The sequence below is a fragment of the Muntiacus reevesi genome, chromosome 1 (assembly GCF_963930625.1).
Source record: "Muntiacus reevesi chromosome 1, mMunRee1.1, whole genome shotgun sequence".
NCBI lineage: Eukaryota > Metazoa > Chordata > Mammalia > Artiodactyla > Cervidae > Muntiacus > Muntiacus reevesi.
In genome coordinates, this window is record NC_089249.1 from 159,603,431 (window position 1) to 159,629,439 (window position 26,009).

General features: G+C 43.1%; 1 protein-coding gene across 1 annotated transcript in view; it reads left to right on the plus strand.

Annotated features, from left to right (window-relative positions):
* Window positions 1–24,735: 24,735 nt before the first annotated feature.
* ZSWIM5 (zinc finger SWIM-type containing 5) overlaps window positions 24,736–26,009 on the plus strand; it is a 159,783-nt gene continuing 158,509 nt past the window's right edge. Inside the window, exon 1 of the mRNA XM_065929376.1 lies at window positions 24,736–25,333. Within this exon, the coding sequence (XP_065785448.1) occupies window positions 24,736–25,333 (598 nt within the window). The remainder of the gene's footprint in view (window positions 25,334–26,009) is intronic.

Sequence of the window (26,009 nt, forward strand, 5' to 3'; positions counted from 1 at the left end):
TTCTCTGTTCTATTTACTGGTGTGGCTTCTCTCTTCTTATTGGACTCTGACTAATACAGAAGAAATTAAATTCTTGTGCCCAGATTAGCAGGTTGAAATGGAATTCCTCAGTCTTAGTCCTTCAGTGTAAGATTTTAACTGCTCACATCTATCATCATAAATGACATTTATTTCAATTTTTGATACCTATGTATTTGGTTCTCATGCTTCCTTGACATTTCCTTTATTTACTTTTTAGTCCTTTTATTAAACTGTGGGATCTTCAGTTGCAGTATGTGAACTCCTAGTTGCTGCATGTGGGATCTAGCTCCCTGACCAAGGACTGAACCCTGGCCCTTTGCACTGGGAATGCAGAGTCTTAGCCACTGAACCACCAAGGAAGTCCTCCTCACCATTAAATAACTTTGTAACTGTTTTCATTGCTATTATCCTCTCTCCTCTCTTACCATTGTTCCTCCTACAACCACTTTTCCTCCACTTAGTATACATCTAGTCATTTCCTACTTAAAAATCTCTGATGGCTGTTAAGTACCTACAAGATAAATTTAAACCCTTAGACTGGCTTGACTTCAAAGTCTCCCTGTGGACAGATCTGGACAAGTCATTTGTTGGGGAAACCCCTGATGTTAGTGTCTTTAGGTCTTTCTTTGGGGACAGTTAGATTCCCCCAAAGAGGAATCTTGCCCTTCCTGTCTGAAGACTAGAGGTCCAGTAACCAACTGATGTTCTGGGAGCAGTGTGAGGGAGGGGCTAGAGGCATCTCAGCATTTCCTATACAAAACATACGACCATCTGCTCTCCCCATTTTTTCAGGGTACCCAAGTCCTTAACTGTGTCTCGTATCCCTAATCCAGTGCTCATCATCACACCTCCAGAAAATCGGCCTCCAGACTCCTGCCATGGTAAAGGAGGGGCAGTTACGCATTCTTATGGAATTTGGGAGGAGATCTAGGGAAGCAATCATTTCTCAAAACAGCTTTTATCCAACCTCCTTCTTTCCCTAGTTTCTGGGGTAACAGCCTTTGAAATTGAGCAAGACCCTGTGAGGTCCTCCAAGGCACAAAAGCCTTTCCAGGTCCCTTTTTTAACTTGCAGGAGAAAGGTGTCAGCCTCTTCGACCTTCTTGAATACCAAAGAGCAGATTCAAATAGTTGCTAATCAGAGAAGTAAGGGAATACAGAAACGAAGGAGGAACAATCAAGAAACTATAGTGTAGGGACTTCCCTGGTGGTCCAGTGGTTAAGAATCCACCTGCCAATGCAGGGGACACAGGTTTGGTCCCAGGTTGCAGAAGATCCCACGTGCCAGAGAGCAGCTAAGCCTGTGAGCCACAACTACTGAGCCCACGTGCCATAGAGCCCACGCTCTGCGACAAGAGAAGCCACCACAGTGAGAAGCCCACGCACCACAGCTAGAGAGTAGCCCCCACTCACCGCAACTAGAGAAAGCCTGCACTCAGCAATGAAGACCTAGTGCGGTCAAATAAATTAATTAAAAAAATTAGAAATTAGTGCAGTGATTAAAGCAGGATCCTGGCTCCTCCTTAAGGGATATACATAACAATACCTTTGTAAGTTCTGCAGAAACTAAAGCCCCCCACCCTGGTGTAGGATGGTAACTTCAGACTGAGCACAAGATTCCTGGAGCACTGCCCTGTTACCTCATCACCAACCAATCAGAAGAAAGTCACACACCCTGCAGCCCTCACTCCAAATTTTGCCTTAAAAACTATCCCCTTCCACCCCAAATCAGCAGGGATTTCTGTGATTTTGAGCACCAACCACCATCCTTCTTGCTTGGCCCTACAATATACCTTTTTCTGCTCCAAACTCTACTGTTATGATTTGTTTGGCCTCACTGTGCATTGGGCACATGAACTTGTTACTGAACTTCAGTAACACCTTGGTAACAACAGCAGTTACACTGGTAGTTCAGGCAGGAGCACAGCTACACAGTTCAGGAGCTTTTGGCTGAATGATCAGAAGAAAGAATAAAGAGACTTGAGATCCAAAACTTTTGGTTAATAATCTTACCATGCAGAAGGGAAGAGACAAGAGATAGCAAGAAGCCAGCATTTTTTTTTTTCTTCTGGACAAAGGACTGTCTCTGGGTTCTTTGACAATGATCTCTCCTTCCTTTCTTGATTATGCCTGGATCTTTCCTTGACGTGCATTCTGTTCTCACCCGCTGGGTAGCATTCTCTAGCTGCCCTCCCAGCAAAGAGAGTCTTCACTGTTACACAGACAGTGGAGATTTCTAAAAAAGCAATGCCACTACAAGCCTGTGAAAACTGAACTTGAAGTGAATAGGTGAAAGCTTTGGCATAGTACGTTTGTAAGGGTGTTAATTCTCATCGTAGAGGCCTCTTGGATTGACTTCTAAACAATACTAACTGCTCCACCACTATTTAAATTGCAGTAGAATTTTAAATCACAGTGTGGTGGGACACCACAGTGTGGTGGACCACAGTCCACAGTCACTGGTGGTCCAGTGACTTGGACTCTGTGCTCTCAATGCAGGGAGCTTGGGTTCAATCCCTGGTCAGGGAACTGGATCCCATATGCCACAACTTAAAAAAAAGATTCCGCATACCACAACTAAAGATCCTGCATGCCTCAGTGAAGATCAAAGTTCCCGCATGCTTAAACTAAGACCCAGTGCAGCCAAATAAAGAAATAAATATTTTTAAAAATCACAGTGTGATTGAGGTGATGTAAGTATTGCTGCAAAGCAGGGGGAATTAAGTAAAAGTCTTGTATACTTTTTGAGATACCACAACAGTTATGTCACGGAATCTTCTGGAGGCAGTATATCATTGATGAAGGACAAAAGTTTGGAGTCAGTCATGTGGTTCTGAGTTTTAATGCACCAATGTGATCTTGGACACAGCTCCTTCAAATCTCACTTTTCTCATCTGTCATAGCTGAAATAGGGTTAATCAGGTTGATATCTGAGATATATATATTGGAGAAGGGAATGGCAAACCACTTTAGCATTCTTACCTTGAGAACCCCATGAACAGTATGAAAAGGCAAAACGATAGGACCCTGAAAGATGAACTCCCCAGGTCGGTAGGTACCCAATATGCTAATGGAGATCAGTGGAGAAATAACTCCAGAAAGAATGAAGGGATGGAGCCAAAGCAAAAACACCTAGTTGTGGATGGGACTGGTGATAGAAGCAAGGTCTGATGCTATAAAGAGCAATATTGCATAGGAACCTGGAACATTGGGGCCATGAATCAAGGCAAATTGGAAGTGGTCAAACAGGAGATGACAAGAGTGAACATCAACATTCTAGGAATATGCGACCTAAGATGGACTGGAATGGGTGAATTTAACTCAGATGACCATTATATCTACTACTGTGGGCAGGAATCCCTTAGAAGAAATGGAGTAGCCATCATAGTCAACAAAAGAGTCCGAAATGCAGTACTTGGATGCAATCTCAAAAACGATGGAATGATCTCTGTTCGTTTCCAAGGCAAAACATTCAATATCACGGTAATCCAAACCTATGCCCCAACCAGTAATGCTGAAGAAACTGAAGTTGAACAGTTCTATGAAGACCTACAAGACCTTCTAGAACTAACACCCAAAAAAGATGTTCTTTTCATTATAGGGGACTGGAATGCAAAAGTAGGAAGTCAAGAAACACCTGGAGTAACAGGCAAATTTGGCCTTGGAGTACAGAATGAAGCAGGGCAAAGGCTAACAGAGTTCTACCAAGAGAACACACTGATCATAGCAAACACCCTCTTCCAACAACACAAGAGAAGACTCTACACACGGACATCACCAGATGGTTGACACCGAAATCAGATTGATACTATTCTTTGCAGCCAAAGATGGAGAAGCTCTATACAGTCAGCAAAAACAAGACCAGGAGCTGACTGTGGCTCAGATCATGAACTCCTTATTGCCAAATTCAGACTGAAGTTGAAGAAAGTAGAGAAAACCTCTAGACCATTCAGGTGTGACCTAAATCAAATCCCTTATGACTATACAGTGGAAGTGAGAAACAGATTTAAGGGACTAGATCTGATAGACAGAGTGCCTGATGAACTATGGACGGAGGTTCGTGACATTGTACAGGAGACAGGAATCAAGACCATCCCCAAGAAAAAGAAATGCAAAAAAGCAAAATGGCTGTCTGAGGAGGCCTCACAAATAGCTGTGAAAAGAAGAGAAGTGAAAAGCAAAAGAGAAAAGGAAAGATATACTCATTTGAATGAAGAGTTCCAAAGAATAGCAAGGAGAGATAAGAAAGCCTTCCTCAGTGATCAGTGCAAAGAAATAGAGGAAAACAAGAGAATGAGAAAGACTAGAGATCTCTTCAAGAAAATTAGAGATACCAAGGGAACATTTCATGCAAAGATGGGCTCAATAAAGGACAGAAATGGTATGAACCTAACAGAAGCAAAAGATATAAGAAGAAGTGGCAAGAATACACTGAAGAACTGCACAAAAAAGATCTTCATGATCCAGATAATCACCATGGTGTGATCACTCACCTAGAGCCACATTCACCTGGAATGTGAAGTCAAGTGGACCTTAGGAAACATCACTACAAACAAAGCTAGTGGAGGTGATGGAATTCCAGTTGAGCTATTTCAAATCCTGAGAGATGATGCTGTGAAAGTGATGCACTCAATATGCCAGCATATGGAAAACTCAGCGGTGGCCACAGGACTGGAAATAGTTTTCATTCCAAACCCAAAGAAAGGCAATGCTAAAGAATGCTCAAACTACACTCAAATTGCACTCATTTCACATGCTAGTAAAGTGATGCTTAAAATTCTCCAAGCCAAGCTTCAGCAATACGTGAACTGTGAACACCCAGATGTTCAAGCTGGTTTTAGAAAAGGCAGAGGAACCAGAGATCAAATAGCCAACATCCGCTGGATCATTGAAAAAGCAAGAGTTCTAGAGAAACATCTATTTCTGCTTTAATGACAATGCCAAAGCCTTTGACTGTGTGGATCACAATAAACTGTGGAAAATTCTGAAAGAGATGGGAATACCAGACCACCTGACCTGCCTATTGAGAAACCTATATGCAGGTCAGGAAGCAACAGTTAGAACTGGACATGGAACAACAGACTGGTTCTAAATAGGAAAAGGAGTATGTCAAGGCTGTATATTGTCACCCTGCTTATTTAACTTATATGCAGAGTACATCACGAGAAACTCTGGTCTGGAAGAAGCACAAGCTGGAATCAGGAATGCCGGGAGAAATATCAATACCCTCAGATATGCAGATGACAGCACACTTATGGCAGAAAGTGAAAAAGAACTAAAGAACCTCTTGATGAAAGTCGAAGAGGAGAATTCAAACGTTGGCTTAAAGCTCAATATTCAGAAAACTAAGATCATGGCATCCGGCCCCATCACTTCATGGCAAATAGATGGGGAAACAGTGGAAACAGTGTCAGACTTTATTTTTCTGGGCTCCAAAATCACTGCAGATAGTGATTGCAGCCATGAAATTAAAAGATGTTTCCTCCTTGGAAGGAAAGTTATGACCAACCTAGACAACATATTAAAAAGCAGAGACTATCCTTTGTCAAAAAAAGGTCCATCTAGTGAAGTCTATGGTTTTTCTAGTAGTCATGTATGGATGTGAGAGTTGGACTATAAAGAAAGCTGGGCACAGAAGAATTGATGCTTTTGAACTGTGATGTTGGAAAAGACTCTTGAGAGTCCCTTGGACTGCAAGGAGATCCAACCAGTCAATCCTAAAGGAGATCAGTCCTGGGTGTTCACTGGAAGGATTAATGTTGAAGCTGAAACTCCAATACTCTGGCCACCTGATGTGAAGAGCTGACTCATTGGAAAAGACCCTGATGCTGGGAAAGATTAGGGGCAGGAGGAGAAGGGGACAACAAAGGGTGAGATGGTTGGATGGCATCACCGACTCAATGGACATAGGTTTGGGTAGACTCTGGGAGTTGGTGATGGACAAGGAGGCCTGGTGTGCTGTGGTTCATGGGGTTGCAAAGAATTGCACATGACTGAGCAACTGAACTGAACTGGTATGAGATAATATTTTGAGTGCTTAATATATTGTGTGGTACATAGAAAGTGGTCAATAAAGGCCAGTGAATATTATTATCATTTAGACTCTGTAGCAGAATCTTAACTAAACTAGCTGATCTGACTTTAACAAGGTGACTTTCTGCTTGGTTCACTTTCTGTATATCTACAAGAGTGGGGGCACCTTTAATCCACCTGTAAGTGCACCTGTGCTCCAGATCTCAGGATCAATCCAGTTGCTAGATATGGTTATATCAGAGCTCTGTGCTAGAAGCTCACTGACTTGAGCTCGGACAGTCTTGCTCTTGATCTCTTTTTGTATTTGGTTCTGGTGATTATTTCTTATTCCTTTTCAAAAACAGGGGCAGACCTAAGTTTTGTTTGGTCAGGAGCTAATGCCATCTTCGGGGCTCTCTTTAAGAAAAAGAATACAAAATTATGAATGTAAAATTAAGTACAAAAACACATTGAAATCACTTCAGTTAAAAGTAATAATCTTTCGCCCAAGTTTTAGACCTGAACCAGTTTTTAGAACTATTTATTGAAAGGTGACTAAGTTCCCAGGGAGAAGGACCCTGCCACATCATAGCAAATATATGCAATAATGATTCCTCCAACTCATTCTTTAAAGAGACCTGTGACCATTTATTTGAATAACCATGTTGGACTCTAAAGAAAACTGGAGAGTTGATGCTTTTGAACTGTGGTGTTGGAGAAAACTCTTGAGAGTCCTTTGGACTGCAAGGAGACCAAACCAGTCAATCCTAAATGAAATCAGTCCTGAGTATTCATTGGAGGGACTGATGCTGAAGCTGAAGCTCCAATACTTTGGTCACTTGATGAGAAGAGCTGACTCCTTGGAAAAGACTCTGATGCTGGGAAAGACTAAAGGCAGGAGAAGGGGTTGACAGAGGATGAGATGATTGGATGGCATCACTGATTTGATGGATATAAGTTTGAGCAAGCTCTGGGAGTTGGTGATGGACAGGGAAGCCTGGCACGCTGTAGTCCATGGGGTCACACAGAGTCGGACACAACTGAGTGGCTGAACTGAACTGATACTGGGAAAAGAGGACTAACAGATACTTTGAGGACTTTTGGACACAGAGTTGAATTAATATTGATACCCAGAACCCTGAGGTAGCATCATGACCCCCATATCAGAGTGGGGGCATATGGAAGTCAAGTAATCAGTGGAATCCTGGACACCTTCCACACTACAGTGGGTCCACAGGAGACATGAATTCATCCAGACATTTCTAGTCATTTCCCTTGTCCTTAAATGTATAATTGGAGTTGATGTTCTTGGCAGTTGGGTAGCCCTCACATTGGGTCCTTGGTCTGTGGGATAAGAGTTATCCTAGTAGGAAAGGTTAAGGGGAAGCTTCTGAAAATGCCCTACCCCCATGTATCCTTTGTGTCTGTGGAGGGGGTGGTGGATGGAGGAAATTAGTGCCACCTTTAAAGATCAAAAGAATGCAAAGGTTACATGCTATGATGATCTCTTACTTTAACTCTGTTTAATTCACTAGTGTAGCCTCTGCAGAAACTAGAGGGATTTTACTTTATCTGTAGATTACTACAAACCAAGATTGGTTGGTAGATTACTCCACCAAGTGGCAGCCTCAGTTGTAACTGCCATACCAGACATAGTATCATTGCTAGATTAGATTAACATGGTTTCAGGAATATATTGTGTAACCTTTGAATTGACAAATGCATTCTCGTCTGTCCTAATCAAGAAAGAGGATCAGAAAGAGTTTTGCTTACATGAAACACAGTTATTGTTGCACAGTTTGCCAGAGAAACAGCACCATTTTGTATATTTTATTTTTGTCTATCTATTAAAAAAGCAAGATTGGACTTCCCTGGTGGTCCAGTGGTTAAGAATCCACCCGCTAATGCAGGGGGCGTGGGTTCAATGCCTGGTCCAGGAAGATCCCACATGCTGTGGAGTGACTAAGCCCCTGTGCCATAACTACTGAGCCTGCATGCTGCAACTACGGAGCCCAAATGCCCTAGAGCCCGTACTCTGCAACAAGAGAAGCCACCACAGTGAGACGTTCGTGCACCATAACTAGATAGTAGCCTCTGCTCACTGCAGCTAGAGAAAGTTCCCACATACCAACAAAGACCCAGTGCAGCCAAAAATAAACAAATACTTTTTTAAGAAGCCAAGATTTATCCATAAGGAATTTATGATGGTATTTATCATGGTATTGGGCTTCCCTGGTAGTTCAATGGTAAAGAATCCACCTGCAATACATGAGACACAAGAGACTCAAGTTCGATCTCTGGGTTGGGAAGATCCCCTGGAGGAGGAAATGGCAACCCACTCCAGTGTTCTTGCCTGGAAAATTCTATGGACAGAGGAGCCTCGTGGGCTATAGTCCACAGGGGTGCAAAGAGTTGGATACGACTGAGGGACTGAACAGGCACATACGATATTATGGATTTTGAGAAGTTCCAGATGTAACTGAATGCAGAATTCCAGAAAATAGTAAGGAGAGATAAAACCTTTAAGTGAACAATGCAAAGACATAGAGGGAAACAATAGAATGTGAAAGACTAGAGATTTCTTCAAGAAAATTGGAGGTATCAAGGGAATGTTTCATGCAAAGATGGGCATGATAAAAGACAGAAACGGTAAGGACATAACAGAAGTAGAGGATACAAGAAGAGAAGGCAAGAATACACAGAACGATACAAAAAAAGCCTTAATAAGTCGGATAATCATGATGGTCTGGTCACTAACCTAAAGCTGGACATCCTGGAGTATGAAGTCAAGTGGGCCTTAGGAAGCATTAGTATGAACAAAGCTAGCAGTAGTAGTATAGTGTAGTCGATCAGTCATGTCCGACTCTTTGCAACCCCATGGACTGTAGCCAGCCAGGCTTTTCTGTCCATGGAATTCTCTAGGCAAGAATACTGGAGTGGGTGGCCTTTTCCTTCTCCAGGGGACCTTCCTGACCCATGAATTGAACCCGTGTCTGCCACATTGCGGGCAGATTCTTTACTGTCTGAGCCACCAGGGAAGCCTGAATGTAATGTTAAGTACTATGTAAGTTGTTGCATATGAGTGGCAAATTTAAGTTTTATTTTTTGGAATTTCATGGAATTTTTTTTCCAAATATTTTCCATCCTTAGATTGAATCCATGGATATGCAGATATGAAGGGCCGATTATTTTCTTCTCTTCAAATATCAAATTCCTAGCATATATATTATACCATATACAGTTTCAAATTAAATTCACAGTTTTTTTTTTTTTTGATTGATTTTGTTTTAACTTGCCATGAGTCTTCAGATGTAGCATCTAACCAAAAAAAGCTGCATATGGTCAGTCTTTGTATAAGAGGTGTAAATACATAAGGTGACAAGATTTTTTTTTTTTAAGGTGACAAGATTTTTGTGGACTCTTTTTAAAACATGATAAGTGGCATTATCGACATGATTTAAATATTATATATACAATACAGACCACCTCCATGTGAACAATTATGTAAGAGGAACACTAGAAAATAAAAATTTTATAATGTTCTTAAGCAATTGAATATTTTATCTGAAGAGGCTATGATGTAAAAATTAGAATCAAAGTTTTGCTTTTTGTATGCATGGGAATTCCAACTGAGTTATTTCAGATCCTAAAGGATGATGCTGTGAAAGTGCTGCTCTCACTATGCCAGCAAATTTGGAAAACTCAGCAGTGGTCAGAGGACTGGAAAAGGTCAGTTTTCATTCCAATCCCCAAAATGGGCAATGTCAAAGAATGTTCAAACTACCATACTGTTGTGCTCATTTCACATGCTAGCAAAGTAATGCTCAAAATCCTCCAAGTTAGGCTTCAGTAGTATGTGAACTGAGAACTTTCAGATGTACAAACTGGATTTAGAAAAGGCAAAGGAACCAGAGATCAAATTGCCAGCATTAGCTGGATCATAGAAAAAGCAAGAGAGTTCCAGAGAAACATCTACTTCTGCTTCATTGACTATGCTAAAGTCTTTGATTGTATAGATCACAACAAACTGTGGAAAATTCTTAAAGAGATGGGAATACCAGAACACCTCACCTGTCTCCCGAGAAACCTGTATGCAGGTCAAGATGCAACAGTTAGAACTGGACATGGAACAACGGACTGGTTCCAAATCAGGAAAGGAGTACGTCAAGGCTGTTTATTGTCACCCTGCTTATTTAACTTATACACAGAGTACATCATGCGAAATGTGGGGCTGGATGAATCTCAAGGTGGAATCAAGATTTCTGGGAGAAATATCAACAATTTCAGGTATGCAGATGATACCACCCTAATGGCAGAAAATGAAGAACAAAAGAGCCTCTTGATGAAGGTGAAAGAGGAGAGTGAAAAAGCTGGTTTAAAGCTCAACTTTCAAAAAATGAAGATCTTGGCATCCAGTCCCATCACTTCATGGCAAATAGAAGGGGAAAATGTAGAAACAGTGACAGATTTGATTTACTTGAGCTCCAGAATCATTGCAGATGGTGAGTGCATTCATGAAATTAAAAGATGCTTGCTCCTTGGAAGAAAAGCTATGACAAACCTAGACAGTATGTTAAAAACCAGAGACATCATTTTGCTGACAAAGGTCCATATAGTCAAAACTATGGTTTTTCCAGTAGTTATGTATGGATGTGAGAGTTGGACCATGAAGAAAACTGAACCCAAAAAAACTGATGCTTTTGAATTGTGATGCTAGAGAAGACTCTTAAGATTCCGTTGGGCTGCAAGGAGATCAAACCAGTCAATCCTAAAGGAAATCATTCCTTAATATTCAATGGAAGGACTGATGCTGAAACTGAAGCTCCGATACCTTGGCCATCTGATATGAAGAGCTGACTCATTGGAACACACTGATGCTGGGAAAGATTGAAGGCAAAAGAAGAAGAGGGCAGCAGAAGATGAGATGATTAGATGGCATCACCAACTCAATGGACATGAATTTTACAAAGTCTGGGAGGTAGTGAAGGACAGGGAAGCTTAGAGTGCCATAGTCCATGGGGTCACAAAGAATCAGACATGACTTAGCAACTGAACAACAACAAAAGATCTGCAAGGTGAATCAGCAAGCTGGAAACCCAGGAGAGCAAATGTTGTAGTTCTTATCTGAAAGTGTCCAGGCTCTAGACCCAGGAAGAGCTGATGCTTCAACTGGAGTCCAAAGACAGGGAAAAAGTTAATGTCCTGGTTCAAAGGTAGTTGGACAGGACAGAACTCTCTTACTTGGGGGAAGGTCAGACTTTCGGTTCTATTCAGGTCTTCAAATGATTGATTGAGGCCTACATACATTAGGGATGGCAATCTGTTTTAGTCAGTCTTCTTATTTAAATGTTAATATCATCCAAAAACACTGTCATAAAAACAGCCAGAATAATGTTTGACTAAATATCTGGACACTCAGTGGTCTAGTCAAGTTGACACATAGAATTAACCATCACAATTATTTATAGTTTTGCTTTGGGGCTATGCTGTTTTCTGCCCAGGATCATAATGCAGTATGATCCTGACAATCTCAAAGAGTATCACAATCATTTATTACATTGATGACATTATGCTAATGGAACAGAATGAGCACTAAGTTACTAGGATGAGGATAAAACAAAGGGTGAGAGATAAACTCTGTTGCAAATCAGGGACATGCCACTTTGGAAGGCATTTTGGGGCCCAGTTTCAGGGCATCCCAGGATATCTCCTCCAAGTGAAAGACAAAATTGCTGCTTCTTGTATTTTCTAACACACAAAAAAAGTACAGAGCCTGGTAGGCTCCATCAGGTTCTGAAGGTAACATATTCCATACCTAAGAATGCTATTTTAGCCTGTATGCTGAGGTAGCATTGAATGCAGCTGGCTTTCAACGGGACCTAAAGTAGGAAAGGGCCTGAAGCAGGTTCAAACTGTAGAGTAGGCAGCCTTGATGCTTGGGTTGTATGATTCAACAGGTCCAGGTGGAGCTGTCAATAGTGAGAAAAGATTTAATACGGAGTTTATGGCAAGCCCCAGTACTAGAATCATAATACAGGCCTTGAAATTCTGGAACAAGGGCATGCAACTCACAGGAGAGGATTATACATCCTGTGATAAACAGCACCAGATGCATTACTGGATACACACTAGACTATGGGGTGCTATGTAACTTTGAGTACGGAACTTTCCTTTATGAGCTAGATTTTGTTGGAAAGGCCAAGTCATAAATTCTGACATACCCAGCATGTGTCTATTGTAAGATGGAAATGGTACATTTAGGACTCTAGGAGCCTGAGAGCGTGAGCAGGAAGTTCAGGCCCTCATATACCTACCATGGTTGCATCATTGCCCTTCTCTGAGCTTGCTCCTATGACTCTATGAGGAGAAGGAGGTCCAACACAATAGTTGAAAGAGAAAGAAAAAGCCTGAGCCTGGTTTATGGGTGAGTCTGCTTGGAATGTGGGTGAACGCCAAAAATGGATAATGATTTCATTATAGTCATATTCAGCAGTGGCCCTGAAAAATGATGGAGAGGAAATATATTCCAAATGAGTAGAGCTGGGAGCGGTGCATCTGGTTGTCTGCTTTGTGAGGATGAGAGAAGGGGTTAGAGAGGTGAAAATATATAGAGATTCCTGGGCAGTGGCCTTAGCATGGGCAATCCGGTCAGGAGCTTAGAAGGAAAACAATTTTTTTTTTTTTTATTACATAGCACCAGAAAGCATATATTGTGAAAGAGACACTGAACATTGAAGCAGACAAAATGACTTGGTTAGTTAGCCAGCCTTTGTCATTGGCTATCCCACAACTAGCATGATGGGAACACAAAAGAGTGATGTTGATTGTGGCAGAATTGAGACTACATACAGGCCCAATGGCAGGTCCTTACCAAGGTTGATCTAGCCTTTGTCTCTTTGAGTGTTCAACCTGTTTCTGATCAAGATGAAGAGCCAAGCCCCCGATATGGCACTGGTTTTCAGAGACTAACTGGTTTCTGGCAGATCAAATATATAAGACTCCCTTCCATACTAGGAGAGTCAGGAGTTTGTTCTCAGAGGAATAGATTCCTATTCTACATGCAGATTTGTCGTACCTGCCCACAGACCTCAGCCAATAACCGCTACTCAGGGGCTATGGAATCCCTGATCTACAGGCATGGAATCTCACACAGAATACCACTTAAACAGGAGACCCACTTTATAGCAAAAGTTGTGTCAGAATCATCTGATTTGACCGTGGAATCCACCGGCCATATCAGATAACACATCATCCAGAAGCAGCCAGCCTCATAGAATGCTAGAAAGGCCTTCTACAGATGCATTTAAACTGCTCAGCTTAGAGATAACATTCTTTTCTTAAAAAAATTATTTATTATTTTGGGCTGTGCTGGGTTTTTGTTGATGCATGGGCTTTTCTCTAGTTGCAGCGAGCATGGGGCTACTCTTCAGTTACGGCGCTCTGGCTTCTCATCATGGTGGTTTCTCTTGTTGTGGAGCACAGGCTCTAGGTGCACAGGCTTCAGTAGTTGCGGGACATGGGCTCAGTTTTTGTGTCCTGGGCTCTAGAGCACAGGCTCAATACCTGTGATGCATGGGCTAAGTTGCTCCTCTGCATGTGGCATCTTTCCAGACCAGGGATCAAACCAACATCTCCTGCACTGGCAGGTGGATTCTTTACCACTGAGTCACCAGGGAAGCCCCATAACATTCTTTTTTTTTTTTTCCATAACATTCTTTTTTAAAGAAATATTTGCTTACTTGGCTGTTCCAGAGCTTAGTTGTAGCATGCAGGATCTTTCAGTTGAGGCATATGGACTCTTAGTTGTAGCATGTGGGATCTAGTTTCCTTACCAAGGATTGAACCCTGGCCCCCTGCACTGGGAGCACAGAGTTTTAGCCACTGTACCACCAGAGAAGCCCCCAGAGACAATTCTGAAGTCCCCAGAGACATTCTGAAGGGATGGGTGCCATCCTTCAATGCTGTGTGTGCATCAAATTAGGGACCTTTATATAGTGCTGTGGGCTTCCCAGGTGGTGCTAGTGGTAAAGAACCTGCCTGCCAATGCAGGAGGCTTAAGAGATGTGAGTTCAATCCCTGGGTTGGGAAGATCGTCTGGAAGAGGGCATGACAACCCACTCCAGTATTCTCGCCTGGAGAATCCTATGAATAGAGGAGCCTGGCGGGCTACAGTCCATCGGGTCGCAAAGAGTCGGACACAACTGAAGCAACTTAGTACACATGCTCGCATATAGTGCTGTGTCTTTATTAGGAAGAAGACAGATGTCCTGAAACCAAGGAATAGAAGCAGGAGTGGTCCCACTTATAATCATTCCCAGTGACCTTCTGGGGATTGTGCATTTTCTGTCTTCACAACAGTAGGTTCTGCAGGATTAAAGGCCCTGGTCCACTGCACCACAAACTACAGCTCCTACCAGGGCACCAGAGACTAGTGTCCAGAGACCAGCGGGTGAGGAGTCACAATATTGGCAGGAGTCACTGACCCTTCAGCAGAAAGAGATGGTGTTCCTTTTACACAGTGGGGTCAGGGAGGAAACACATAGAATCCAAGAGATCTATGTGGGTGCCTCCTGGTACTCCCTTGCCCCACTGTAACTGTGACTAGACACATGAAACCATCCTGGCCTGAGAAAGGTATGATTACTAAGGGCTCAGAATCCTAAGGACTGTAGGTTTAGTCACACCACTAAGCAGCTCTGAGGTGATAACTGAGGGTGGGGCAAATTCAGAATGGATAGGTAGAGGAGGGAGAAAATAAATACTAGCTGTGGCCCCAGGATCAGTTGTAGCAATGAAGGTTGTACCTCACCCAGTCAACCTTTCTCTTCTGAGTTTCCTCTCAGAAAGAGAACTATGGAAGGTATGTTCCCCAATCCTGCAAGGAGAAGTAAATCTGAAATAACGGGTAGACTGTGGAAGCCATAAAAACGCTATTCTCGGATCTCTGTGATCCGAGAAGATTACACTGTGATCTTTATTAACCATCTTGACTACTGTGCTCTAAAATCCATCCCCATGTTCACTCAAAGGCCATGATTTCCACAGGTTGCTCTTCTGACTGAGTGTAAAAGAGATAATAAGGCAGACCTGATCCCAGGAGATACAGGACCTTTCTGATGGGTGACCGGTTTTGCCTGACATTCTTAGAATTGAATGGCAGTCTAAGACCCTTCCACTCAATCTTCCTTCTTTTCCTTTCTTCTTCTCCAGTATAGAGTTCTGATGGCTCTCATGTGCGTGTGAGCATGCTGAGTCGCTTCAGCTGTGTCTGACTCTGTGTGACCCTATGGACCATAGCCCACCAGGCTCTCTGTCCACGGGATTCTCCGGGCAAGAATACTGGAGTGGGCTTCCATGCCGTCCTCCAGGGTATCTTCCTGACCCAGGGATCGAACCCACATCTCCTGAATTGCAGATGGATTCTTTACCGCTGAGCCACCGGGGGAGCCCTGATAGCTCGCACGGTCTTCCCCTAGTTCATGGTTTCCTCTCTGTGTTCCCTATAAAGCTTAACTTCTAATAAAGTTCCACACATCTAATCCTTCTTGACTAACACACATGCCAAATGTCCATCAAAGGGAGAATGGATAAAGAAAAATGGACATGTGGTACATTTGTATAATGGAATACTACTCAGGATTAAGACAGATCAAATTGCGGATATGTGGGAATAACAGAGATGACTCTTAAAAACATGCTTAGTGAAAAAAGCCAGACAAAGGAATTCATACTATAGGATTCTACTTGAATAATGTGTGTCTCTGAGGCAGTGGGTGAGGGGCGGGCAGGAATTCATATTGACTGAAAAGGGATACAAAGGAACTTTATGGAATGGCAGAAATATTCTATATTTTGATGTGCGTGATGGCCTCATAGGTATGTACATATATAAAGAGTCAATAAACTGTACATTTAGAGGTTGTATATTTTAATGCATGTAAATTATATCTCAAGAAATACTGAAAAATTATAAAGGGGATTTATTGACTCATGTAACTGGATGTCGATAGACATAGAGGGCATTAGATAGGTTTGATTCATCTGTTCAAGAATGACATCAGTAATCCAGTTATTTTCTATGTTTCTCATAAGCCTTCTGGTGTATCACCTTCAAGTGAAGCCTGGCTTACCCTTGTATTCATCGCATACTATCAGCAATGTCCTTTTCTATGTCAGAGCACTCAGAGAGTTACTCCCACAAGCTCTTTGAAGAGAGTGAGAACATTTCTTTCCTGGAAGTTGCCAGCAAACCACATCTCATTGATTGGCCTAGTGGGTTATGCCCATTCCTGAACCAATCCCCAGTGCAAGGGAAATGCCATACATTGACTGACTTACACTTGCCTATCCCTGAACGAATCACTTTAGAATGGGGTGGGGGATTACTGCAATCCATCGGACAAGCTGGGGCTTACCCGTGGAGCTAAATCACTCTAATTTTATGGTTTTTCTTTACTGGAAGAAATATGGTAGAGTTGGGTAATAGGGCCAATCAATTCAATTTTTAAAATAATTTTATTTATTTATTTATATTTATTTTTGGCTGTGCTGGGTCTTTGTTGCTTTGCAACAGGCTTTTTCTAATTGTGGCTAGCAGGGGCTACCCTTTAGTTGTGATGCATGGGCTTCTCATTGTGGTGGCTTCTCTTGTTGTGGAGCACAGGCACATGGGCTTCAGTAGTTGTGGCACATGGGCCTAGCTGCTCCACCACATGTGGAATCTTCCTAGACCAGGGATCAAACCTCTGTCCCCTGCATTGGCAGGCAGATTCCTATCCACTGTGCCACCAGCAAAGTCCTCAATATTGTTTTAATCATGATTTTCCTTTCATTTCTCAAATATCTTTCCCTATCCCCAATTTATCAGTATTTCATATATATTCAAAGTTAGCATCTGCTTTCCTGGTAGCTCAGCTGGTAAAGAATCTGCCTGCAAGGAAGGAGACCCCGGTTCGATTCCTGGGTCAGAAAGATTGATTGGAGAAGGGATAGACTACCCACTCCAGTATTCTTGGGCTTCTGATGGTTCAGCTGGTAAAGAATCCGCCTGCAATGTGAGAGACCTGGCTTCAATCCTTGGGTTGGGAAGGGAAAGGCTACCCACTCCAGTATTCTGGCCTGGAGAATTCTATGGACTGTATAGTCCATGGGGTCACAAAGAGTCAGACACAACTGAGTGACTTTCACTTTTGCTTTCAAAGTTAGCATTATCGAGCATAGGTGTCTGTCATTACATTTTGAGACTGAAACCAGAATAAAGTCCATTATCACATAAATTACTCTGGATTGCATACAGTTTATTTCTCAAATGATGCCTAAATCCCCATTTCTGAGCCTGACTCTATCCCTCACCTATGATTTTTGTTCCATTCCTAAAGGGTTGAGGATGTTCCACAAATGCAATTTTGAAGATTTGTTTTTAAGATTGGCTCAAAATTTTCCTGACATTAAAAGAACTGTCATAAAATGTCATGTATTCTTCCTGGTCATTGATTTTGGTATTTGTGTTTTCACCCTGGACATTGCAATGGTATAAAAGAAGTATCTTTAGACTTTGGTCTCTTTGAAATGGGTCAGTTCTCTCACCAGAGGAGAAGCGATAAAACAGGGTAATACAGGCCTAGGGTTACTACCCAAATGGTTCCTTCGTGAGAATTTGAAAGGCACCCAGATTGCAACCCTTTAGGTGCAGGGCTGGGTGAATGGAGTGCAGGCTAGAATTCAGCCTTGATGTCTAGATGTTGTGTGTTCTCTACAGGAATTTACTACCTCCTTCTCATATGTTGCCATAGCCTTCTAACTTATCCTCTGCCTCCATTTCTCCTTCCTATTGATCCCACAGACATTTGTCTGATTAATCTCCCCCAAACAGGCCTTTTTTTCATGCTACTCTCCTGCTCAAAACACCTTCACCGGCTTCCCTCTGCCAAGCAAAGAGAACTCCTTAAGTTAGCAGTCTAAAGCTTTCCCCAATGTTTCTCAAGTCTCTTTAATGTTTCTCAAAGATTGGAACACACAATCTTTGTGTTCCAATTAATCTTCAGTACTTGCTATTCCCAGCCACGTTTTACATATATCCCAAAATCTTATATGCCATGTTTTTACCATCTGTATTTATATATTTATATGCTTATTTTTTTTGTCTGTTTCCTAAACTAGACAGACTATAAGCCCCACATTGTATGTTGACTTTTGTATTTAAAGTGTTAGAACAATAACGCTAACATCAACAAACTGGTATTATTTTAATCTGAACCAATGTTTAGGCTAATCTTGAAAAGAGCTGGCAGATGTCAACAGTGACCTCACATAGCTCTCAGGGACACTGACCTCCATATTTACTCCACACAAACCACAGATAAACAAGACCTGATTTGGGGTCTCATTATTATTCCACCTGCTGATATTTCCAGTGTGTTATGGTCTCTTTCTTACTACAAGTCACTGCTGCTTTTCCTTTTCATCTTTCTTCTTCTCCTTCACCTTCCTCCTGTTCTTATCCTCTTTTTCCTTCTTATTTCCTAAAGTTTAATTATTTAAGTATAGTCTATGGAATAGTTCTCATGCATTACTGAGAAATCTCATTGCTTGTTCCCTTCTAAGTTAATCAATCTGATAGCCCCCTTCAGGCCAAATTTGAGTCCTTATCCAGGAGAGAATATATGGTCACTTTAATTCTATCCTTATAAAATACTTTGGCTCTTGGGTGAGACAACTATGGTATAGAAAGGAAACTTCACTGGACTCAGAATTCAACAAGGTGGATTTGAGTTCTGGATCTGTCACTCGCTTACTAGTGACCTTGATTAAGACACAATATTTCTGAGCCTTTCTACAAAGATAAAATGGGAATAAAAATGCTAGTCAATTGGAGATGAATAACAGGGTTACCAAGCAGCAATTTAGGGCCCACATGGAATTAGAATAAAATTAATATTCCTGGTCAGCATCAATTTTCTTCAGGAATGCTTTATTTTCTAGCTGAAAACTGTAAAACATTGTATCAATTTTAAGTATCATCATTATTAGATGTTCTTTCCTCCTTCCTATAACCTCCTCTGTACCAATTCTAGGTTTCCCTGGTTCCAGCTCAGGGTCACATATGGTTTCTTTCATTCTTCTTTTCTTTTGGAAGTTTTTTTGTTTTTATTTTTTGGTTGTGCCTTTGTGGCATGTAAGATCATAGTTCCCCAATCAGGGATCGATCCCGCACCCTCTGTGTTGGAAGCGTGGAGTCTTAACCACTGCCAAGGAAATCCCAATTTCTTTTGTTCTTAACGTCCAGGCTATCTTAAGCAATCTACTATCCTTCACTATTGGTTGTTGTTTAATTGCTAAGCATGTCCGACTCTTTTGTGATCCCATGGACTGTAGCCCATCAGGCTCCTTTGTCCATAGGCTTCCCCAGGCAAGAATACTGGAGTGGGCAGCCATTTCCTTCTCCAAGGAAATCTTGATCCAGGGATTGAACCCATGTCTCCTGCATTGGCAGGCTGATTGTTTACCACTGACGCACCTCCTCACAAATAGTAGCTTATTTATTTATATTTGTTTAAAAATGGCAAATATATCAGAAAACACAGAATGTAGTTTCATGAGCTATCAGGAAAAAAAAGTCACCCTGCTACTCTAAGGTACAATGTCATTATATCATTATTTTTTAGAAACAATAGGGCAGACGCGGTTTATTCAGAGAAATTTCTCTTTTCCTACTGTCACCTGAATTGAGGCCACTACAATTCATGACCAGATTATTGGAATAGGTACCTAAAAGGTTTCTATGTCTCTTTTTTTCCCCTTTGAATAGGTTCACCACATCACAGCCAGACAATTCATTCATTCATGGAACATTTATTGAAGGTCTATTATGTGCTAAGTACAACGCACACTGGGGCTCCCCTCACAGCTCAGATGGTAAAGAATCCTCTGACAATGCAGGAGACCTGGGGCTGATCCCTGGGTCGGGAAGATCCCCTGGGGAAGGGAATGGCTACCCACTCCAGTATTCTCACCTGGAGAATTCCATGGACAGAGGAGCCTGGTGGGCTACAGTCCATGGGATTGAAAAGAGTTGGACACGACGGAGTGAGTAACACACAAAGCATACTAACGAGGGGAGAGATGTGAAAAACATAGGTTACATTCAGTGCTATCATGCTATATAGATGTCTAACAACCTTCACTATCTTGGTTCCCTGTTGCCCATACTATATACTTAACTTCGTGTTCCTTAACCTGGCATTTAATATTACCCATAATTTGGCTTTAAAAGGTATTTCTAATCTTTATTTCCCATTTTTATATACAAATATTTATTTTTAACTGTTCCATGAATGTTCTGTACTTTTCAGTTTTTGGGCTTTTGCTGAAGTTATTCAACATAATTGAAATCCCTTACCTAAGCTTCTGGGCATATTTGAATCCTATTCATTCTCCAAGACCTAGATGAAATAAGACTACAGTAGAGCACAAGTTTTACCCAAACTGATCTTTCTTCTGATTCCCAAAATAATCAGTGCTTGTTCAAATCACCTGACAATCTTCTGAAGCTATTACTTTTTTGGTATCATTACAGTCTTTTACTGTTAGTTAACTTTGCACATGTTTTTATCATATCTCATTAACTTGATGTTAAGCTGCCAGAGATGAGATTATTTCTTGTTTAATGATATTTTGGAAAAGATCTATCAATCACTAGGGTCACAAAATAAATATAAGAGTAATAATAAAATAGTTCATTTAAAAAAATTGGCAAGGAGCACTCATATAAATGCAAAGATACATTATATTTATGAAAACAGTTATAGTTGACCCCAAATTAATCTATAAATTTAATGTAATTCCAAGAAGAACTCCTGAAGGAATTTTGGAAACAGAGTAGATTATAAGATTTATATAGAAGGTTTAAAAAGTACACAGAGAGCTAAGAAAAAAATTGGAAAACAAAAACAAAGAAGGAAAATTCATCTTACCCATCATCTAAATATTTACAAATTCAATTACATATTACCAAATTTAATTGGTAACTAAACAGTATGCACTGGAAGAAGAAAGTTACCAATGTGACAGTAGGCAGCTGTGATATCATTTAATTAAATGAAATATACACAAAACAATGTTACATATGCACACACACATAATTTAAAAATGGACTCCAAACTCAAGTTGTACTTGCTCCTGGGGATGCTATATGGAGGCAGTTAAAGTGGATTTCTGCTATATTAAGTAATAATTATTAATTCTGAGTGGAGAATATATGGGTATAGATTATGCTATTCTTTGTACTTTTCTATAAATTTTGATGTCCTCCAGATAAGGAAAAACACCTAGTTAAACTTGTAAGAAACAAACTTGACTCTTAATAAATGTTTAAGTAATATATCTTCTTATGTCCCAACCTCTATTAACCATATTTTCCAGCTGTTGAGTAAATCAGATATTTACTCAAACATATTCATTGATTCAGAAAGCAAATTTTTTTTTGAGCAGCATGCTGAAGAAGACTCTTGAGAATCCCTTGGACTGCAAGTAGATCAAACCAGTCAATCCTAAAGGATATCAACCCTAAATTTTCATTGGCAGGATTGATACTGAAGCTGAAACTCCAATACTTTGGCCACTTGATGCAAAGAGCCAACTCACTGGAAAAGACCCTGATGAGGGAAAGACTGAAGGCAAAAGGTGAAGGGGTCGGCAGAGGATGAGGTGGTTAGCTAGCATCTCTGACTCAGTGGACATGAATTTCAGCAAACTTCAGGAGACAGTGAAGGACAGGGGAGCCTGGTGTGCTGCAGTCGATGGGGTCGCAGAGTCTTATGCGACTTTATTGACTGATCAACAATAATAATATATGTAGCATTACAGTGAGTGTTAGAGATAGGCCTTTACATAGAAATATTTCCTGCTCTTACATTAGCTCATAATCTAGTTAGGGAGAAAGGCATTAAAGAAATACTCACCCTCAAAATAAACTCTGATAAGTTCTAGGAAGGAAAAGAATGGGTGCCATGAAAGTCTGTAATTGTGGTACCAGATTTAAGGGGGTTGAGGGATTATGCTGGGCTTCTCTGGTGGCTCAGCTGGTAAAGAATCTGCCTGCAATGCGGGAGATGTGGATTTGATACCTGGGTTGGGAAGATCCGCTGGAGGAGGATGGCATGGCAACCCACTCTAGTATTCTTGCCTGAGAATTCCCATGGACAGAGGAGCCTGGGGGGCTACAGTCCCTGGGGTCACAAAGAGTCGGACACGACTGAGCAACCAAGCACAGCACAGCAAGGGACTATGCTGGCGTCCACGGTAGCTCAACAGTAAAGAATCCCCCTGCTGAGAGGAGGCTTGGCTTCTATCCCTGGGTCAGCAAGACCCCCTGGAGAAGGAAATGGCAATCCACTCCAGTATTCTTGTCTGGGAAATCTCATGGACAGAGGAGCCTGGCAGGCTACAGTCTGTGGGGTGGCAAAGAGTCAGACATGATTTAGTGACTAAACAACAAGGGTTTATGCTACTTCACAATAATTCATTTAGATATTTGCAGATATAAATCCATTTACAGATATAAACATGTTATCTACTACACCGAATAAACACTAGATTTGAATTACTTCTAGTAAATTTTATGTGTAAGTTATCATTTATCATTACTACCTCCCTTTTACAAATAACATGATTAGCATCATACAAGTAGCAAGTGTGATTTACACTGTAATTCTGTAATTCTATAGCTATACTTTTTAAATTCTGAAGTGAAGTGAAAATCGCTCAGTTGTGTCTGACTCTTTGCAACCCCATGGACTATACAGTCCATGGAATTCTCTAGGACAGAAGGACAGGGTAGCCTTCCCCTTCTCCAGCGGATCTTCCCAACCTGGGGATCAAACCCAGATCTCCCGCATTGCAGGCAGAATCTTTACCAGCTGAACCACAAGGGAAGCCCCTTTAAATTCTGAGATTATAGCAAAATCAAACTACTTTGGTCCCTGTCCATCTCCAGTCATTTACTCTTTTCTAATCCTTATTTTATACTACACTCTAGAACTCGTTCATTTTGGAGGGAGAACACAATTGAAGGAACTCTCAGTACAGTTTTTGGAACATTTTAATGTTTTAGAGATTAATTTGTCTGCAACCTGAAATAAGTTTTCTTGACTGACCAACATACCGTCACTTACAACTTAGTATTGTTTATGGAGGGGTTAGTGGTAAAGTTGCTGTGTCAGAGTATAAATTATCAAGAAGAAAACAGACATGATCTTTGCTCTCATGGAGGGCACAGGCAGTTGGACATCACAGTTCAGTTCAGTGGCTCAGTCATAGCCGACTCTTTGCTACCCCATGGACTACAGCACGCCAGGCTTCCCTGTCCATCACCAACTCCCTGAGCTTACTCAAACTCATGTCCATCCAGTCGGTGATGCCATCCAACCATCTCATCCTCTGTCGTCCCCCTTCCCTACTGCCTTCAATCTTTCCCAGCACCAGGGTCTTTTCAAATGAGGCAGATCTCTCCAGGTGGCCAAAGTATTGGAGTTTCAGCTTTAGCATCCGTCCTTCCAGTGAATATTCAGGACTGATTTCCTTCAGAATGGACAGGTTGGATCTCCTTGCTGTCCAAGGGACTCTCAAGAGTCTCCTCCAACACCACAGTTCAAAAGCATCAATTCTTTGGCGCTCAGCTTTCTTTATAGTCCAACTCTCACACCCATACATGACTACTAGAAAAAAGATAGCTTTGACTTGACGGACCATTACACAAATATATAAAAATATGTGTGTTACTTGTTATAATTAATATGAATGTGCAGAAGACTGAGCCAAGTGAGGAATATATAAAGCCCTAATTGAGACTGGACTCAGGTGATTAAGGAATTGTACTAAAAACCGCACGAAAGTGTTTTGTTCCCTAGGATGCAAGGTTCTAAAACCCTTCAAAACTCACGGAGGGTGTAGCTGCCGTGGCGGTGAGATCTTGGCACCCCATTGTCCAGTCAGGGGCTGACGCGACTTTGCCTGGCTCTGGAGCGGACCGCTGACTATTCTACATTGCTGTGGTGTGAGGCGAGTTTTCATCAATGGAACTTTCCGATTTTCCCCCCTAGCGTCTTCCTAGCGTCTTTCTGCCAGATCATTCGCTCCTCTGTGGCCGTCGCCCATCTGGTCCATCTACCAGAGGACCCTTGATTTTGAGTTCTCTTCCTCCGCCCCGCAAGCCTAGCACTTTGCTTGCGGCTTCGCGCAATACTCGTTCCGGGCCGTTGCACTTGGCCGCACAGTCCACTCCTTTCCCTCCAGGCTGCAGGTGGGTCGGAGGCGCGCGGGCTGGCTAGGGTGCCGGGCGCTCCTCGTCCCTGGGTGTCCCCTAGGTGGAAGTCGGCCCGGCGCGAGCGCTCGGTGCGCGTTCTGGGCCGTCTGCGCCTGGCGCGCGCCGCCAGCCCGCGCTCGCTCCCGTTCCTCCTCGCGCTCGCGGCGGCCCGGACAGCGCGCGCCGCCTCCCGCTCGTCCTCAGGCAGCCCCTGCCGGCCCTCGCGGCGCGCGCACCGGACCGGCCCAGGCTCCCCACTCGGGCCGGCCGGCTCGCGGGTTTGCTCGCCCCGCCCCCCGGTGCCGCAGCTGGGCGCTTGCGCGGGGCGCGTGGCCGTGGCCGGGGTCTCCGCCGCAGCCGGTGCCGCCGCCGCCTCCTCAGTCAGTCAGTCAGTCCCCAGCAATGGCGGAAGGAGGTGAGCGAGAGGAACTGCTCTCGCCGTCGCCGGTGTCTCCGGCCAAGCGCCTGTGCTCGTGGCCCAGTCCGCAGGCTCACCACCCTCGCGGTTCGCCCGGGGCGGCCGGCGGCGGGGTGGGGGGCGTCGGCGGCAGCTGCCTACCCCCGGGGGCCCGCCCCCACCTGCAGCCCGAGTCCTTGCTGGACTGCGCCGCCAAGACGGTAGCAGAAAAGTGGGCGTACGAACGGGTGGAGGAGCGCTTTGAGCGGATCCCGGAGCCCGTGCAGCGCCGCATCGTCTACTGGTCCTTCCCGCGGAATGAGCGGGAGATCTGCATGTACTCCAGCTTCCAGTACCGCGGCGGCCCTGGCGCCGGCGCGGCTGGCGGCGCCGCGGGGGCTTCGCCGGCCGAGGAGGGGCCGCCGCCACCCCCCGGGGCCGCCGCTCCGGCCGGCTCCGCCCCCGGGGCCGCCGTGGCGGGGGCGTCCCCCGGACTGGGCTCTGGGGCTGGAGTGGCCGGCGGCGTTGGCGGCGAGGGGCTACCATTCCGCCGGGGCATCCGTCTGCTGGACAGCGGCTCCGTGGAGAATGTGCTGCAAGTCGGTAGGTGCTCGCTCGGCTTCTCTCCGGTCCCCGGCCTCCTCTTCCGCAGGTGCCTTCTCCTTGCACAAGCCCTGAGCCAGGACCCCGGCTTTTTGCCCAACTCACTATCCTCTGCCAAAGGACAAACTAGTCACATAAAAAACTTTTCTCAACATTTCGTCAGGTCCACTGCTGCTCTTTCCCCCACTACCCCCATTTCTTTTTGTTTGAAGAGCGAATAGATCTCTTTTTTATTCCTCGTTCTGCACCCCACGCCAAAGCAAAAAGGATGGGGAAGTATGGCTTTCTGGACGTAATCATTTCTGAATGCGTTTTTCTAATTTAAGTTTAGAGAGGAGCGAACTGTTAGTGAATCTGGAGCAAGCGGTCTTACAGGGAACGTTTGAGGGACAGGCTGTCAAAGGCAATCTAGTCTTTGCAGATTGACGCTGAGTATAATTAACTTTAAAAATGGGGAAAAAGCCTCAGCAAAATACTGTGCATTTCAGACAGTTTTAATTATCTGCTTTAATGTTTTTTTCCCCTGGACCAGTGATACTTGGGAATCTAGGCTGTGGACTTAACAATACCCGAAGATGGAAATGTGACAGCTTCTTCTCCACACCCCCACCCAAGGAAAAAAAAAGGCACAATCTGGAGTGGGGGTGGGGTCTGTCTTCCTTGTCAGAATGGGGTA